The sequence below is a fragment of the Podospora pseudocomata genome (assembly GCF_035222375.1).
Source record: "Podospora pseudocomata strain CBS 415.72m chromosome 1 map unlocalized CBS415.72m_1, whole genome shotgun sequence".
NCBI lineage: Eukaryota > Fungi > Ascomycota > Sordariomycetes > Sordariales > Podosporaceae > Podospora > Podospora pseudocomata.
This window is the reverse complement of record NW_026946363.1, coordinates 1833755-1848351: the sequence shown is the minus strand read 5'-3', so window position 1 is coordinate 1848351 and position 14597 is coordinate 1833755. Positions and strand designations below refer to the sequence as shown.

Below are 14597 nucleotides of genomic sequence, written 5' to 3'. Positions count from 1 at the left end.
TTATCGTGGGATGTTGAATGTTGTCTGAACAGGTGGTGGTGACTTGATCGCTTGCCCGGCGTAGGCACCGGGGATGGGTACCGCCTCGTACTGCTGCTCGCCCTCTACCATTGGCGCATGCTGAACTGTAGGTGCCGGGAAAGCAGGGGCAGTGATCGAGGAGGGTGAAAGATCGGCCGCCGTTGGTGGCTTGTATCCGGACTTTGGTGTTGACGGAGTAGCCGGGTTAGCTTTGGTAGGCGGGGCCTGGAGCTTGAAGGCAGCCTGTTGGGGAGTGAAGTTGGACTGAGGAACAACGAGGTTGTTGCCACCAGGAGTGAAGGGCGAATCGGAGGTGTTCTCCTGGATATCGCCCAGAGACTTGTAGGTGGTGGGCGGGAAGCGAGGGGAAAGAGCATATTGCGAGAAGGCGGGCGACTTGGGGCCGAAGCCAGGTGTGTTGGGGGCGGACTGGCTGCGAAGCTGGGCGAGGTAGAGATCGGAGCGGGCCTTGTCGCGCATGTCCATCGACTTGTGAAGCTTCCTCTTCGACCAGTATCGGTAAAAGACGACGCTGTAAAGCGTGATGCTGATGATCTCGACCACCAACTCGATAATGATGCAAATAAGAGTCCAGTCCTGGAGGCGGCAGACAAGGGCGTAGTCGACTTGGCCGCCAAAGAGTTCGGATCGACGGTTTTCGACGCAGGCCCATCCCCACATATCCTGGTTACCGCTGTTGGACTTGGAGTGCTGGAGGATTCCGGCGGCCGCAGCCCACATAGCCATACTGAAAATGAACCAGCCGACCGCGAACAGAGTGTAATAGACGCCGACCTTCTCCGCTCTCCTGTGACCACCACGGCAGTAGCCAACAAAGACACAAACGCATATGATGAGCGAGACACCAGCACAGGCGAGAACGACCTTCTGAGGCCAGGTGTTGGTGTTGTTGGACCAAGCCGGAAGACCGCTCATAGGTGCAAGAGCCTTGGTGGCGTTGAAAATGGCGAACGAGGCCGAGATCATGGACAAGATAATCAGGGAGCAGCTGAAGTTGACACCACGGAGGGCGAACTTGGCCATTCTTACTCTGGTCTTGATTTTCTGCCGTGATTGTTAGTCCCATATTCGCACAAACCAACATCTATCATCCTTCACTTACCAAATCCCTAGCCTGGTCCTTCTCTGTGATCTTCTCCCGCGCCTCCAGGTTCTCCTCTTCCCTGAAGGTGGGGCTCAGGGGGTTTGTCAATCCCCTGCCGGGTGTGCCTGGTACTCTCATGGCGCTCTTCAAGGGCGACTTCGGCGTCATTGGTACTGTTGATCCCCTGTTTCCGATATAACCAAATCCAACATCTCCTGGCTGCGCCTGAGTGATTTCGTGCTTGTCAGAAAAGGGTCCCAATCTCGGCTCGATAGGTGAGTTTACTGCTGTAGCTTCGGCGAACCGTGGTGTCCTGGGAGGCTTGGCCAAAGACGAGGATGTGGATGAGGAGTCTGTAGAAGAGATGGAGCCGGCTGACTTGGTCCGGATCGGTGCGAGGTTCAAGGCCGTTGGCCGCCTCTTTTCGTCGAGACCCATCGTGGACGACAACGACAGTAAAGTCGTTTCTCCCTTCTTCCTTTTTTGTTGCTTGGTGTTGTGTGTAGGCGGCGATAACACCTACAAAGATGGACGGCAAGTTGAAGAGAAGGAAGATACCAGTCTTCAATAAAGAGGACGGTGGCGGAACAGAACCAAGGGAAAGGGTGTGGTTAAGAGAGCCCAGCTGCCAAAGGAAAGGAATTCCGGAAAATGATGGCGCTCTCTTGGGGGGATGGTGGGATTTGAATAGCCGCTGCCACTACCACTTACACGGCATGCGGGCCTCGCAGCTGCAGGGAGGTGTGAGTGAGTGGTCCGATGAGGGAGGCAACGGGTGCAATGGGGACACCCACGGTGGACAGGGGGTATTTTCCCAGCAAGCGGCTCTGATAGGGCGAGGTACCAAGCTGCCAATAAAGCCCGGGCGACTCGTGATGGAAAATAGACGCCCACTGGAGTGACGGAGCGGCACTGGAGCTAGTTTTGCTGGGCGGCCCGAAGAGAGACCCGCGGGTGGGTTGCAGATGCTGGCTACAGGAGCGTGTTCCTGATGTTCCTGGCGGTCTAGAAGGAAACCTGGAAGGAAGAAGTACAGGAGAAGAATCTCACTTCACAATGGATGACAAGAGGGAAGAAGAGTCCCGACGATCATCAAGGCTAGAGAAATCTGCTAGATAAGCGGAGGACACTGGTCCTAGCTCACAAAGAGGGGGCATCTCAATATAGCAGTACGCTGTTGGTTGAGGGAAATGGGACCTTGGGGGGTGTCATGGGTGATGGTACCGAAGTGCGTGCATAGTGCTCGGAGCTTTGGACTTCAACAGCACAAGTAGTGAGAGAAAAAGACTAATACTACCACCGTTTAACTGCAAATGCCCAGAGCTGTAACAAGCAGCATTCTTGGAAGCCTCTTCACCGTGTCATCAGAAGCTACTCGGCCCATCAATGGCTGCAGAAACATGTGCTCGGGTTCATGGAACATGGCCGGGCGGGTGGTGATGCTCGATCTGTTCCACGGCGAGAGGGACGAGAGAGGACTCATTCTCTGGCGGTGCTTGGCGCTCAAAGTCGTCGCAACCCGGGGCGGGGCTGGCGCATATGCAAGTGCTTGGAATCTATTGGATGGAGGCCTGTGTCGAGCAGGACCATTTCTGCCGAAAGAGCGTGAGGTTGGACGCCGGCCTGGGCGGGACAGTCGCTGGTTGGGCGGCAAGAGAGTGACTGTCGTCGAGTTGAGGTTGGACTCCCCCTGTCGTGCAGCTGCCACCCCTGTCGTTGCTGCCACCAATGATCTGCGTCTAACCCTGTGGGGTTCGGATTGCTTGAAAGCAGGCATCCAATCAGCGACTAGCATTCTGTGATCTCTCTGCCGGTCATGCAGCTCAGCGGTAAGCCGTGCCACACAGCGGCCGACGTCCCCTCTTGCCCAGCCAGCCAGCTCCAAGAGTCCGACGACTGGCCTTCACCTTTTTTGCCTTCAGAAAGGACCTTTTTGTCAACCGAGTGGCACATGAATGGAATGTACGACCTGGGCCTCGAATAGAGCTTTATCATGACCCCGCCTTTGAAGGCTTCAACCGTTGTTGTCGTTGTCTCGGGGCCAGCTCTTCATGAATCAAAACCATCCTCATCCCCAAGGCACGTCCCAGGAAATCTCTCGTTATCTCTGCTCACATAAGACCCAAGATGGTGGACCAAAATCAGCATCTTAATTCAACCGGTTCAACCGAGGCAAGCGAGAGTTTTCTAGCGGTCGACATCCTCACGATGCTCCAGGTTGAGGCTGGCACCTAGCAGGCGAAAGGTACAAGCCAAGCCAACAGCTCGCTTCAATTTGGAAAAAGGCACACAGAATTCAGCTGCGGATTTCTCCCAGCAACGAGGCAGACCTTGAGAGTATGGGCAAAAAATCCTGATTAGGACAAAATTGTCCCGGTAGGTGTCACTGGTGCTCGTCCCGTGCATGATCACCACATACAGAACCGGATTTTTACCCACCATTTCTGCCATATTTTTAGGGTGCTAAATGTTGCACTTCTTTTCCCAAGAGTCCAATAATCCTCGGTGGTTGTGCAGCGGAACCACATCATGTTAATTAACCCACATACCACATCTGGTGCAAGATCCGACTACCGTGCTTACGATGGATGTCTATAATGGTTATCAATATAGACTTCTTGTCCTGGTTCAACGCTGTGTAACGGGCACCACCACCAGCTTACACACATGTTGGTGACCACGCTTCGGGTTCCATCAACGGGCTCGACAGTCTGCAAGAGTCTGGCCATCACACCCCTCCCTCCCGCAGACTATCGCTGCTAATTATATAGTCAAACATTCCAGTTTAGGTTGAGAAAATTATCGTCAGCAAGCGTTTTTTTTCACACACAGTCTGGATTTGGCGATTCGTTTCCCCTCTCTCTCTCTGTTGTGTGCCCCAAGGTAGGTGGTACCCCACGGCATCGGGCTCTTACAAAACTTTCTTCTGTCATGAAGTCATGGAAAGACCTTGCTAGGTAGTCTAGTGTGTGTGCAGAAGCAAACTGCGAACTCAACGGTAGCAACCCGTGATCAGACCGCTAGTGACGGCCCAGATAGATTGGGGGATCGAGAAATGGCCGTGACACTGGGAACCCGCTGGGAGCCGTTGGCTCGGGCGATATTTGCCCACTTCTATGCCGTTAGCTTACCAAGAATATTGATTTTCTGGCTCCTTTCGATGTATGAATAGCATCGAGCACGCTAATCGTATCCCAGAAAAAAGAGACCTCTGCATTCTTTCCATTATCGTAATCCTGCTTGTGTTCCGTTCTGAGGGCGGGGTTGGTGTTGGAGTGGTGGGTGGACGGGTGGTTTGTCCTACACTCGGTAGTCTATGTACAACTAGGGCAGAGATATGCCCATCACAGACACCTCTTCCTCTTCCTCGCTAGGAATTCTTCCGGATGCCGCTGTTTCTCTGACTGTAGGTGGCCACATGGCCAGTCACATTCTTTTTACTCCGCACCCCCCGAGAGTGTGCCCGGAGTCGCAAGTGGATAGGAGGCTTCAGGGCTGAAACTTTTGCTAGGGAGGGCTGAAAAGGAAGTTTGCGTGTCGTTCGTGACTTATGCGGGTCGTTTATGTCAAACTTGACTTGCGGCTGTTACAGATGGGCATACGAGGAAGTGATCGTCTCGGAATGCTTCTAGATCACTGGTTGGTGGTGTTACGCTGGTAGACCACTGCCACTGAGCTGAAGAGGCTTGGGGATGTGGTTCTAGACTGTTGCTGTGCTGGCTAAACAAGGACCACTCACCTGACCTTCAGATCTTGAAGCTATTTTGAGCTCACCGTGATTCGGCTTCGGTCTCGTTAAACACCACTGAGATGACACATGCGATTGTCGCCTTCAATTTTACGCAGCTCACAACAAAACCCACATGCAAAATGTACCTACCTTGGGCTTAGGCAATGACAACAAAACCTGGCAGACATAGCCTCCAATGACTGCCTGTTCACTTCTCAAACATGAAACATAACCAGACTTTTAGTTGGTGTAATGGGACCATTCACTTCCAATAAGAAAGACAGCTTTGCATGTGGAGTATTTAGTCTTTCAACTGACTCTGCAGGGCAGCAGTGGGTTCGTGGTTTTCTGGGTTTTGATCTTAGCTTTGCCCGACACGTGGAAGTTGAGCGGTGGTGAATGAGCTGGCCAATGATGATTGTGGAATTACCTGACTGGTTGGCTTCATCTGATGCGTTTTTTATCTTTTTTTGTGGATCTGTGTGATCAAGCTTGAACATCAAGAGAAAACATGTGACTTGTGATGATGAGGAGTCAGGGAAGGATGTTAGTACTGAGCCACGTTCGGAGAGAGAGCAGAGGATATATATCAGGTCAGTACAGTTCAGGGCAATAACTTTGAATAGAGGGAAAGGACTTGAGACATCTTTATAGGGCCCCAGAAACCCTCTTGTATATGAGGACTTAGACAAGTGGCCTCGTGATATACCATGGGCAAGAAGCTTATAATCGTAGCAAGATTGTGTATTTAGCGTGAAAGCTATGCTAGTGTTGACTGGTATATCCAGTTCTTTTCACTTAGATAACTTCCGTGTGTGAGAACTGAAATGAAAAGTGATGCTGTGAGGCACTCAGTAGACCCACCGTTCACGACTGAGTCCAGACAGACCCTCTAGATTTGATTTGATGATTAGTCTGATAGCAGAATTCTCCGCTGATTTTCAGCACATTGCTGTGGATTCCGTATTGCCACTGAGCAGTCCTTGGAATTAATGTTGTGATTGTTTAGCATCTTTTCTTTTCGCGTTCTGGGACAACTTTGTGAATTTCGGTAGATGTGAGGTTGGACTCATAGCGATATCTTTCTAGGGGTGAAACGAGATAAGTTGCCTTTGTTGTCACACTCGTCTAAAGAGGTAGTCTGCTGTTGACTTTGACGTGGGATCACTTCAACAGCGGCCGTGTTGAACAGCCGCAAAGCAAAGGAAGGTCCATGTGGTGGGCAGCAGATTCCACATATAACGAAGCGGGGAATGGCTGATCTTTGTCTAAAGATACACCCCTTCCCCCCTAAGAATAGCATTATAACCACAAACGTATTGGTTCTCAAAACATGATCATTGGAGTCGAAGCGTCGGTGTCATGAACTCACCAAGGCAAAGTGAACCTGTGACTGTTATGATTATGGTGAATAGTGCATCTCTGCCACATGACTTTCTGACCCTTAGCTTCCGTGACAGCCATGTCACCAGTTAAAGTGAATAAACTCATATTCGCGCCTTCTAGAGTCTTCAATTATGTGGGTAATTTCCAAGAGCCACTCTGAAGAAAGAAAGGAGAACTTCAACAGAATTGAACACCCAAAGTGATGTCATGCCGTATCCTGTGTGACTGTGAGCTTCAGTCTTGCTCAGGGGAGCATGTGATGCTTCAGGTTATATTGGATGGATGACAATAGCTACCTATCCATGAGTGAACAGGCTGGGAGCTGCAACCGGGTCCTTGACAGGTCTTGACACTGGCCAACTCTGTTTCTTTGACAGTGCTAACGTACAGTTGAAGCTATTGGAACTGGACGAAGTGCCAGGTCTCCTTGCTATTGTTAAGACCCTTTTTGCTATTATGAGGTTTGCAGTTAGCATTGTTAAGACTCGAGAGCAAAGTATCAGATTGTGGACAGAATAATGACAGTTCCAGTGTGAAAACCCAAGAGCAGTCTCCATTTAATTGTTCAGGAGGTGAGCTCAAAGTGAATCGTCCCACATCTGGAGGCTTATCAGGGCTTATCGGTCATGGTGGGGCAGGTGGCGCTAACCTTTATTGGTTAAAGTTTAGAGCAGCACCACCAGTGGTAAGGCAAGGATGAGTCGCAAATGTGTATGACTGCACACGAAATTCTTCCAAATACTGTATCCCACCCTTTGCTTTTGGTCGGCATCTTCCTCCACCGGCAATTCCGCAAACCACGCAACGCAGCCACCGCGTCGCCCTCATAAAGAAAACTTCGCCGAGTACTTGATCGAGCGACCAAACCGGCGCGGCGAAACAACCACAGGAAGACCCCAAAACTAACTACCCCGCCGCCGAACGAAGCCATCACCATGTCGGCCAACGACAAATTCGGTAACGATATCCCCGAGTCGGATTCAGACTCCGGCGAGTCCCAGGTCGATATCCATGATTCCGACAACGACCTCCTCGACAAGCCCAAGTCGGCCCTGAAGAAGAGCGCCCCTGCCCCAGTTGTCCAGAGACCACCTCTGCCCCCTCAAACAGACCCCAAGGACCTCGACATCAAGAGCCTTACCCCCCTCACAGCCGAGATTATTGCGCGGCAAGCGACCATCAACATCGGTACCATCGGCCACGTCGCTCACGGAAAGTCCACAGTCGTCAAGGCCATCTCTGGCGTCCAGACCGTTCGTTTCAAGAACGAACTGATCCGCAACATTACCATCAAGCTGGGTTACGCCAACGCCAAGATCTACAAGTGCGATAGCCCAGAATGCCCAAGGCCGACATGCTACAGGAGCTACAAGAGCGAGAAGGAGGTTGACCCTCCTTGCGAGCGTGAGGGCTGCACAGGAACTTACAGACTGTTGCGCCATGTCTCGTAAGTATCACATAGAGGCGAGCGGCTGCTGAGGAAAGTTGCTAACAGGAACCAGCTTTGTTGATTGCCCCGGTCACGATATTCTCATGAGTACCATGTTGTCAGGTGCCGCCGTCATGGACGCCGCCCTTCTTCTCATTGCCGGTAACGAATCTTGCCCTCAACCTCAAACTTCTGAGCATTTGGCCGCCATCGAGATTATGAAGTTGGACAAGATCATCATTCTCCAGAACAAGGTCGATCTTATGAGAGAAGAGGCTGCCAAGCAGCATCACGAGTCTATTCTCAAGTTCATCAGAGGCACAGTCGCTGGCAAGTCGCCGATTATCCCCATTTCGGCCCAGCTCAAGTTTAACATCGACGCCATCAACGACGCTATCGTCAATACCATCCCCATCCCTCCGAGAGATTTCTCCATGGACCCCCACATGATCGTCATTCGGTCGTTCGACGTCAACAAGCCCGGTGCCGAGATTGAGGAGCTTAAGGGTGGTGTTGCTGGTGGTTCCGTTCTTCACGGTCTGCTCAAGCTCGGTGACGAGATTGAGATCCGCCCCGGTATCGTTACTCGCGACGAGAGGGGTGATCTCAAGTGCACGCCCATTTTCAGCCGTATTGTGTCTCTCAACTCTGAGGCCAACGAGCTGAAGTACGCCGTTCCCGGCGGTCTTATTGGTGTCGGTACCCGCATCGACCCTACCCTCTGCAGAGCCGATCGTCTTGTCGGTTTCGTCCTCGGTCTCAAGGGCCGCCTCCCCGACATCTACAGTGAGATCGAGGTCAACTTCTACCTCCTCCGTCGCCTCCTCGGTGTCAAGACGGCCGACGGCAAGCAGGCCAAGGTCGACAAGCTTGCGAAGAACGAGGTTATCATGGTCAACATTGGTTCCACCTCCACCGGTGCCAAGGTTGTTGCCATCAAGAAGGATGCTGCCAAGCTCCAGCTTACATCTCCTGCTTGCACAAAGATTGGCGAGAAGGTTGCGCTTAGCAGACGTATCGAGAAGCATTGGCGTCTCATTGGTTGGGCTACCATCGCTGCGTAAGTTTTCCCCCTCTGGTTTTCTTGATCTTCATGAATATTTTGCTAACTGAGTCAAACAGTGGCGTAACGGTCGAGCCTGTCACCGCTTAAACACCCTACTATATTTTGATGATAATGACGGTAGAATGAGAGGGGTTCTCATCTGCTCTTTGCTGCATGGTTCACAAAAAGTTAGGCAGGGAGGCGGGGGGGTGGTGGTGTTTATATGCCAAGACTGGGGTAGAGTAGCGAAAATAAAGGGATTGCCTGTTTTTTTCTGAATTGCCCACTCGGAATTTATATACGTAGCGATACATAATAACTGCTCATGTGTATTTTCACAGTTGAAAGACATTCATGCAGCTCCGAAAAGGGCGTCCTCAAAGTCATGCCATCAAACAGAACTTTATGTTTGACAGAAAGCATGGATGTCTGGATCAACAGTTGCATCTTCGATCAAAGGTCCAGTAGTGTGTCAAACTTGGTCTATTATCTCTATAATTTTGCCTCCTCTGCAACCTTTTTCTCCCCCTTCATTAACTAGTAACTGCCGTAATAAATCAAAAACCTCAAGGTAACCTGCTCGGAACCTTTCTGCCCTTTTCGTAACCTTTCCCTTTCCAACACTTTTCCTGTCCTTGTAATTCCGTTCAACCCCCTTTCCCAGTCTACTTCCTAGCCTTCCTAGCATGCTTCACCAAGTTCTCAATCACCTTCTCAAACGCCTCCCGATCCCCAATCTTCTCGTCCGTCTTCTTCTGCCAATAATCCAGCACGTCCTTTGCCTCAAACTGCATCTTCTCCAACCTCTCCACATGTGCCCTCAACTCCTTGTCTGTCATCCCGTTCATCGCCTCGTCGGTGGTCATGCACAGCTGCCTTGCCTTTAGCAAATCCAAACTCTTCTCTTTGCTGTCTACACCCTCTGATGTCTGAGGTTGTTTCTTTGACGCCCTGGGGGGTTTGAGGTTTCCTTGGGAGTCGACCGATGTTGTCGATGCGGCCGCGCGGACGCGGGAGACACTCCTTGAATCGCCAGATTGGAACGAGCCATTGGATGTTGACCGGTGGAGGGAGGGGAGGACGAGTTTCTTTTGCTTGGAGGCGGGCAGGATCTCATCTAGGTCTACCGGCACGCCGAGGGAGACCAGGAAGAGCCGGCGGATGCGGGAGCGGATCCAATCTGGGGGTTGGAGCGGGGGAGGGGCGACGAGTTGGGACCAGAGGGAGGCGGATCGGGGGGTGAGGAAGACGGGGTTTTCGTTGGAGAGGGAGGGCAGAGGGTCGACGGCGTCTGGGGGTGGGAAGAGGGCCGAGAGGTAGGGCTCGGTGAGGGTGTGGATTTCGGAGGGGTCGAGGTCGTCAAAGGTGGGTATAGGCTGAGATGGACAAAGTTAGCATATGATATATAGGTTGGATGGGCAATCAAGGCTTACAAATGATAGGGCGGGGGCAGCTGGTGCTGGGGCCGGAGCTGGCGCCGCTGCTGGTGGAGGAGGTGCTGGCGGTGTCTCCTCGACTTGTTGGAACCCGTCGTCAAAGTCACCAAAGTCATCGTCGTTGCCGCCCTCTTCAAAGTCGTCAAAGTCATCCCCAAAGTCGTCATCATCATCTTCATCGCCCTCCACCGCATCATCTCCACCCTCGGAAGGCCCCAGTGACGTGGGGCTGAGTGGCGCGGGTCTTTTACTGGCATTTGACGACTTTCTTCTGGAGCGTGTCGACACAGGAGTACTTAAAGACGGTGATATTGGGGCATCTACGCAGGAAAACCACACGTCAATACCGACTGAGCTATAGAAGAACAGAAAAGAAAGTGAAAGCGTGTAGAGCAGGCTGGCTGTGCTAGAAAAAAAGGCAAGAACTACGCATCCGTACCATTATCTTCCACCCTCTTCCCATCAGCCTTGATGGTCACATCCGGATGCGGATCCGACTTGTGTCTCTCCTCCACCTCCGGGTGTGTCACTGAGCCCTCAGCATCTGGTGCCTCCTCCACCACTGTCTTAGGAATAGGATGTCCGCCAGGGGTGGGAGACCGGGCGTGACGTTCCGGTTCGGCGGGTGTTGGGTCGAGGGGGTCGGGGATGATGGCTATCTCGTCCGGCTCGGCATCCCCTTCTCTCTTGCTATAAGCCTCGGTGCCGGGGACTTCCCCATAAGCAGGCTTGTCATCGACCCTCTCGACTCTGGTTCTCGGGATGGGTGACGGAGGCGCTGACCCAACTGGCACAGACTGGGCGTCCGAATAGTGTTCTTCGGAATCGGATTCCGCTGGAAAAGTTAGTTTCGCGCATTGTTTCCAAGTAAGAAGTAGAAAGAAGTCTGGCAATAGTACCTAGGTCATGAGCACCAGGGTCAACGGTGCCACGCCTCTCAGGAGGCGACAAGCTGTTTCTTCTTTCAGATGACATGGTGTTTGTTGTGAGAAGATCGAAGATTGTATGTATGTTCTTTCCCTCAAAGAGCAACGGTTTCTCAGTGGTTGGCGGTTTCACTGAGAGACAGGTGGGTGGGAGGGGTCAAAGGGGAAGGGGAACCTTGAAGGCTGCAGGAGTTGTGTTGTGCGCAAAAGGGTGGTGAGGTAGCACTCCTGATGCACGATTAAGTGGCGGCAGAAGCAGGGTCAGGATTCTGGATCAGGTTGGGTACGCATACATGGACGTAGTTCTTTTGTAAACTGACGAGACAAGACAATCGGGAGGGGCCAGGTCAGGTCGGCTGATCAGTGACTTGCGAGCTGGAGTTGAGCAGTGTGGAGGGACGATGGAATCCAATGCGGAGCTCGATATGGTTGTGCCCCACACGCTAGACTAATTGAATGGGAGGAGAGTGGGGCAATGCACACTCTCAGCCTTGTGCTCTGTGCAACGTTGGGTGGGTGCTTGGCACCTTGGGCGCGTGCAACTGGTGAGGCTGACGGAGCTTTTTTCCTGGCGCGGTTCGACAGCTGCCAAAAAGTCCAATCAATCGCGACGCTCTGCTCTGCTTTGCGCTTCTGCATCGAAAAGTCAACAATCGAAGCGACTTTGCTACAGCAACATCTCAACCCACTTTCTTGCGATCAAAGCTGCGGCACGTCTCAGAATTCCATCAACAAGGCCAATTGCATCAACAAAGCTCGACATCGCGACCAAAGGGTGCTCTCTTTGCGCTCTCCCTTAGCTGCCTCTCCAAGCGACTGGGGTTGTGTTGGGCTGCTTGGAGCTCTTATCGCCTCTCTTCTAAGTCGCCAACCTCAAGGCCCCGTCCTTTTCCCAGACTTGCCATCGTCGATCGGAAGCATCACGACCGTAAATATGTCCTTCACATTCGGCACACCATCATCCAACGCTGGCTCGGGTGCGGCGAACACCTCAGCGGCGCCGGCTGGGGGTAGCATATTCGGAGCAGCTTCAGGAGCTACAGGAACCACAGGAACTCCATCATTCTCTTTCAGCAACCCAAGTTCAGCCGCGGCTGGATCGACCACACCAGCCGGCGGTAGTCTTTTTGGCAACACAACAGCCGCCGGCGTCGCGAAACCGGCTGAGAGTCTTTTTGGCACCGCCGGAGCCTCGACTGCAGCGCCTGCCACCGGAGGAGGCCTGTTTGGAGGGGGTGCTGGGGCTTCAGCAGGAGGCAGTTTATTCGCCAAGCCTGCTGGGACAACAGGGACGACTGGAACTACTGGGGCGATGTTTGGAGGTGCTTCGACTGCTGCCCCGGCCGCCACGACAGCAGCTCCATCGTCCCTGTTTAACAGTGCAACTGCTGCCGCTCCAGCGAAGCCGCTTTTTGGAGGTGCTGCTCCTGCCGCCTCTGGCACCACTACAGGGACACCAACAACGGCTGCTGGGGGTTTGTTTGGGGGTGCGTCGACCACACCAACGACTGCCGCCGCCGCGAAACCAGCCGGTAGCTCACTGTTTGCAGGTGCCGGCGGCAGTGGAGGAAGTCTGTTTGCGGGGGCCACAGGTGCTGGTGCTACATCAACTCCCGCTAAGCCATTGTTCGGCGGTGCCGCCGCCGGTGGATTAGGCTCAACTACCCCAGCCGGCGCTCCTCCAGCGGATGCCGCGAAGCCAGCAGCCGGTAGTTTGTTCTCGACGGCTAATACCACGACAAAGCCTGCTGTTACTGCCCCGGCCGCCGGGGGCCTATTTGGTGCAACAACCGCCCCGGCGGCCAGCAATCTCTTTGCACCCAAGCCGGCTACCACTGCAGCTCCTGCCACCACCGCCCCTGCTGCTTCGACACCGGCAGCTGGTGGTCTTTTCTCAAACCCTGCTGCAACTACTGCTCCCGCCGCGACAACTGCTGCTGCCACTACGGCTCCAGCGGCCGGGGGCCTCTTTGGTACTGGAGCTGCTACTACTACGGCCCCAGCGGATGCTTCCAAGCCAGCCGGCACTCTGTTCGGAACGGGAACCCCGGCGACCACTTCGGCGGCTACTACCTCCGCCACACCAGCCGCTACCACGGCCCCGGCAACCGGGGGTCTCTTCGGAGCTCCCGCGGCGGGCACCGCAGCGCCTGCTGCCACCACAGCTGCTGCTACTTCCTCCGCTCCCGCAGCTGGAGGTCTCTTCGGACCCAAACCCGCGGCTACAACCACGACCACCACCCCCGGCCTCACGCCCTCCAACCCAGCCCAGACAGCCGCCAACCTCACAGCCTCCACCCTCGGCCCCGCCTCCCAGCTCCCCCGTCTCAAGAATAAGACCATGGACGAGATCATCACCCGCTGGGCGACAGACCTGTCCAAATACCAAAAGGAATTCAAAGAGCAAGCCAACAAGGTCTCGGAGTGGGATCGCATGCTCGTCGAAAACGGCGAGAAGATCCAGCGCCTGTTCAACTCCACCCACGAAGCGGAGCGCGCCAGCAACGAGATTGAGCGTCAGCTCCAGGGGGTGGAGAGCCAGCAGGAGGAGCTGGGGGCCTGGCTGGACAGGTATGAGCAGGAGCTGGACGAGCTGTATGCCAAGCAGGGGGTGAATTCGGCGCGGGAGGAGCAGATCACGGGGCCGGATCAGGAGAGGGAGAGAACGTACAAGCTGGCGGAGAAGCTGACGGATCGGCTGGACGATATGGGCAAGGATTTGACAAAGATGATCAAAGAGATTAATGACATGAGTGGGAGTTTGGGGAGGGGAGGGATGAGTGATGATCCGGTATGTTTTGTTCTGTGTATAACCCCTTGTCTGCTGATGGTTTACTGATGTCTTTTGAATTGTGTAGCTCTCTCAGATTGTCCGCGTCTTGAACAGCCACTTGACGCAGCTGCAGTGGATCGACACCAACGCCAAGGCTCTTCAGGCCAAGGTCCAGGCCGCGCAGAAGACGACGGGAAATATGGGCGGTGGGAGTGTCAAGGAGACGGAGAGCAATGCTGCCGAGAGCTTTTATCGGTCCTATCGGGGGGGCGGTTTCAAGTAAAATCATCATGATGGGGTTGAAGGAATGGCGGGGAGGTGATAGAAATATGTAATCAGTCCTCGACAGGAAAGGGGGTGGAAAAGTTGCCCCGGAGTATTAGCGGTTAACAAACAACAATAACAACAACACAAATGATGGGTATCATTTGGAGTGGGTGGGTGGATGGGTGTTGAGGGTTTTGTGTGAGGGAGTTTTTTGTTAAATGGAAAGTTTTGTTAGTTTTTTCAGATACCGGTAGCTTTGGTAGCTAACAAGATTGAGGGTATCACTGGACCTTTGGCAGAGATAAGTGATCTGTAGATTTGTTCAAGTCTGCTTTTTTTCGAATTTGCGTGCAAAGACAAGGCCGTGCTGATCGCAAAATCAAGCAGGTAGACAAAGTCAAGAGCAGAAAAAAAAGGCTATGTACTCGTACAACTGAGTTCACAATTCATGTCAACTCATTATCCTCCTATTCTCTCTC

General features: G+C 53.3%; 6 protein-coding genes across 6 annotated transcripts; 3 read left to right on the top strand and 3 right to left on the bottom strand.

Annotated features, from left to right (window-relative positions):
• QC762_107940 (uncharacterized protein) lies at positions 1-2259 on the bottom strand (the record flags this gene model as incomplete). The annotated part of the gene is made up of 3 exons (XM_062885205.1): positions 1921-2259; positions 1145-1857; positions 1-1086 (listed from the first exon to the last, which is right to left on the bottom strand). Exons 2-3 carry the CDS (start codon positions 1562-1564, stop codon positions 1-3), a joined length of 1506 nt encoding a protein of 501 aa, XP_062748154.1. The 5' UTR covers positions 1565-1857; positions 1921-2259.
• Positions 2260-2429: 170 nt separating this feature from the next.
• On the bottom strand, positions 2430-2921 carry QC762_107937 (uncharacterized protein; the record flags this gene model as incomplete). Its single annotated transcript, XM_062885204.1, has 1 exon — positions 2430-2921. One exon carries the CDS (start codon positions 2919-2921, stop codon positions 2430-2432), a length of 492 nt encoding a protein of 163 aa, XP_062748153.1.
• Positions 2922-3253: 332 nt separating this feature from the next.
• QC762_107935 (uncharacterized protein) lies at positions 3254-3487 on the top strand (the record flags this gene model as incomplete). The annotated part of the gene is made up of 2 exons (XM_062885203.1): positions 3254-3298; positions 3362-3487. The coding sequence occupies 2 exons, from the start codon at positions 3254-3256 to the stop codon at positions 3485-3487; spliced, it is 171 nt and encodes a 56-aa protein (XP_062748152.1).
• Positions 3488-6863: 3376 nt separating this feature from the next.
• Positions 6864-9109, top strand: GCD11 (eukaryotic translation initiation factor 2 subunit gamma). Its single transcript, XM_062885202.1, has 3 exons — positions 6864-7689; positions 7745-8731; positions 8794-9109. The coding sequence occupies exons 1-3, from the start codon at positions 7178-7180 to the stop codon at positions 8822-8824; spliced, it is 1530 nt and encodes a 509-aa protein (XP_062748151.1). The 5' UTR covers positions 6864-7177; the 3' UTR covers positions 8825-9109.
• Positions 9110-9184: 75 nt separating this feature from the next.
• Positions 9185-11500, bottom strand: QC762_107910 (uncharacterized protein). Its single transcript, XM_062885201.1, has 4 exons — positions 11052-11500; positions 10592-10987; positions 10150-10472; positions 9185-10092 (listed from the first exon to the last, which is right to left on the bottom strand). The coding sequence occupies exons 1-4, from the start codon at positions 11125-11127 to the stop codon at positions 9382-9384; spliced, it is 1506 nt and encodes a 501-aa protein (XP_062748150.1). The 5' UTR covers positions 11128-11500; the 3' UTR covers positions 9185-9381.
• Positions 11198-14507, top strand: NSP1 (FG-nucleoporin nsp1). The gene is made up of 2 exons (XM_062885200.1): positions 11198-13869; positions 13937-14507. The coding sequence occupies exons 1-2, from the start codon at positions 11554-11556 to the stop codon at positions 14132-14134; spliced, it is 2514 nt and encodes an 837-aa protein (XP_062748149.1). The 5' UTR covers positions 11198-11553; the 3' UTR covers positions 14135-14507.
• Positions 14508-14597: the final 90 nt, after the last annotated feature.

Coding starts and splice junctions, on each gene's coding strand:
- NSP1 (XM_062885200.1), top strand. CDS start 11,554: ATGCACACTCTCAGCCTTGTGCTCTGTGCAACGTTGGGTGGGTGCTTG. Junction 13,870..13,936: donor GAGGGATGAGTGATGATCCG/GTATGTTTTGTT, acceptor TGAATTGTGTAG/CTCTCTCAGATTGTCCGCGT.
- QC762_107910 (XM_062885201.1), bottom strand. CDS start 11,127: ATGTCATCTGAAAGAAGAAACAGCTTGTCGCCTCCTGAGAGGCGTGGC. Junction 10,988..11,051: donor CCCTGGTGCTCATGACCTAG/GTACTATTGCCA, acceptor TAACTTTTCCAG/CGGAATCCGATTCCGAAGAA. Junction 10,473..10,591: donor GAAGAGGGTGGAAGATAATG/GTACGGATGCGT, acceptor TTTCCTGCGTAG/ATGCCCCAATATCACCGTCT.
- GCD11 (XM_062885202.1), top strand. CDS start 7,178: ATGTCGGCCAACGACAAATTCGGTAACGATATCCCCGAGTCGGATTCA. Junction 7,690..7,744: donor AGACTGTTGCGCCATGTCTC/GTAAGTATCACA, acceptor AACAGGAACCAG/CTTTGTTGATTGCCCCGGTC. Junction 8,732..8,793: donor GGTTGGGCTACCATCGCTGC/GTAAGTTTTCCC, acceptor TGAGTCAAACAG/TGGCGTAACGGTCGAGCCTG.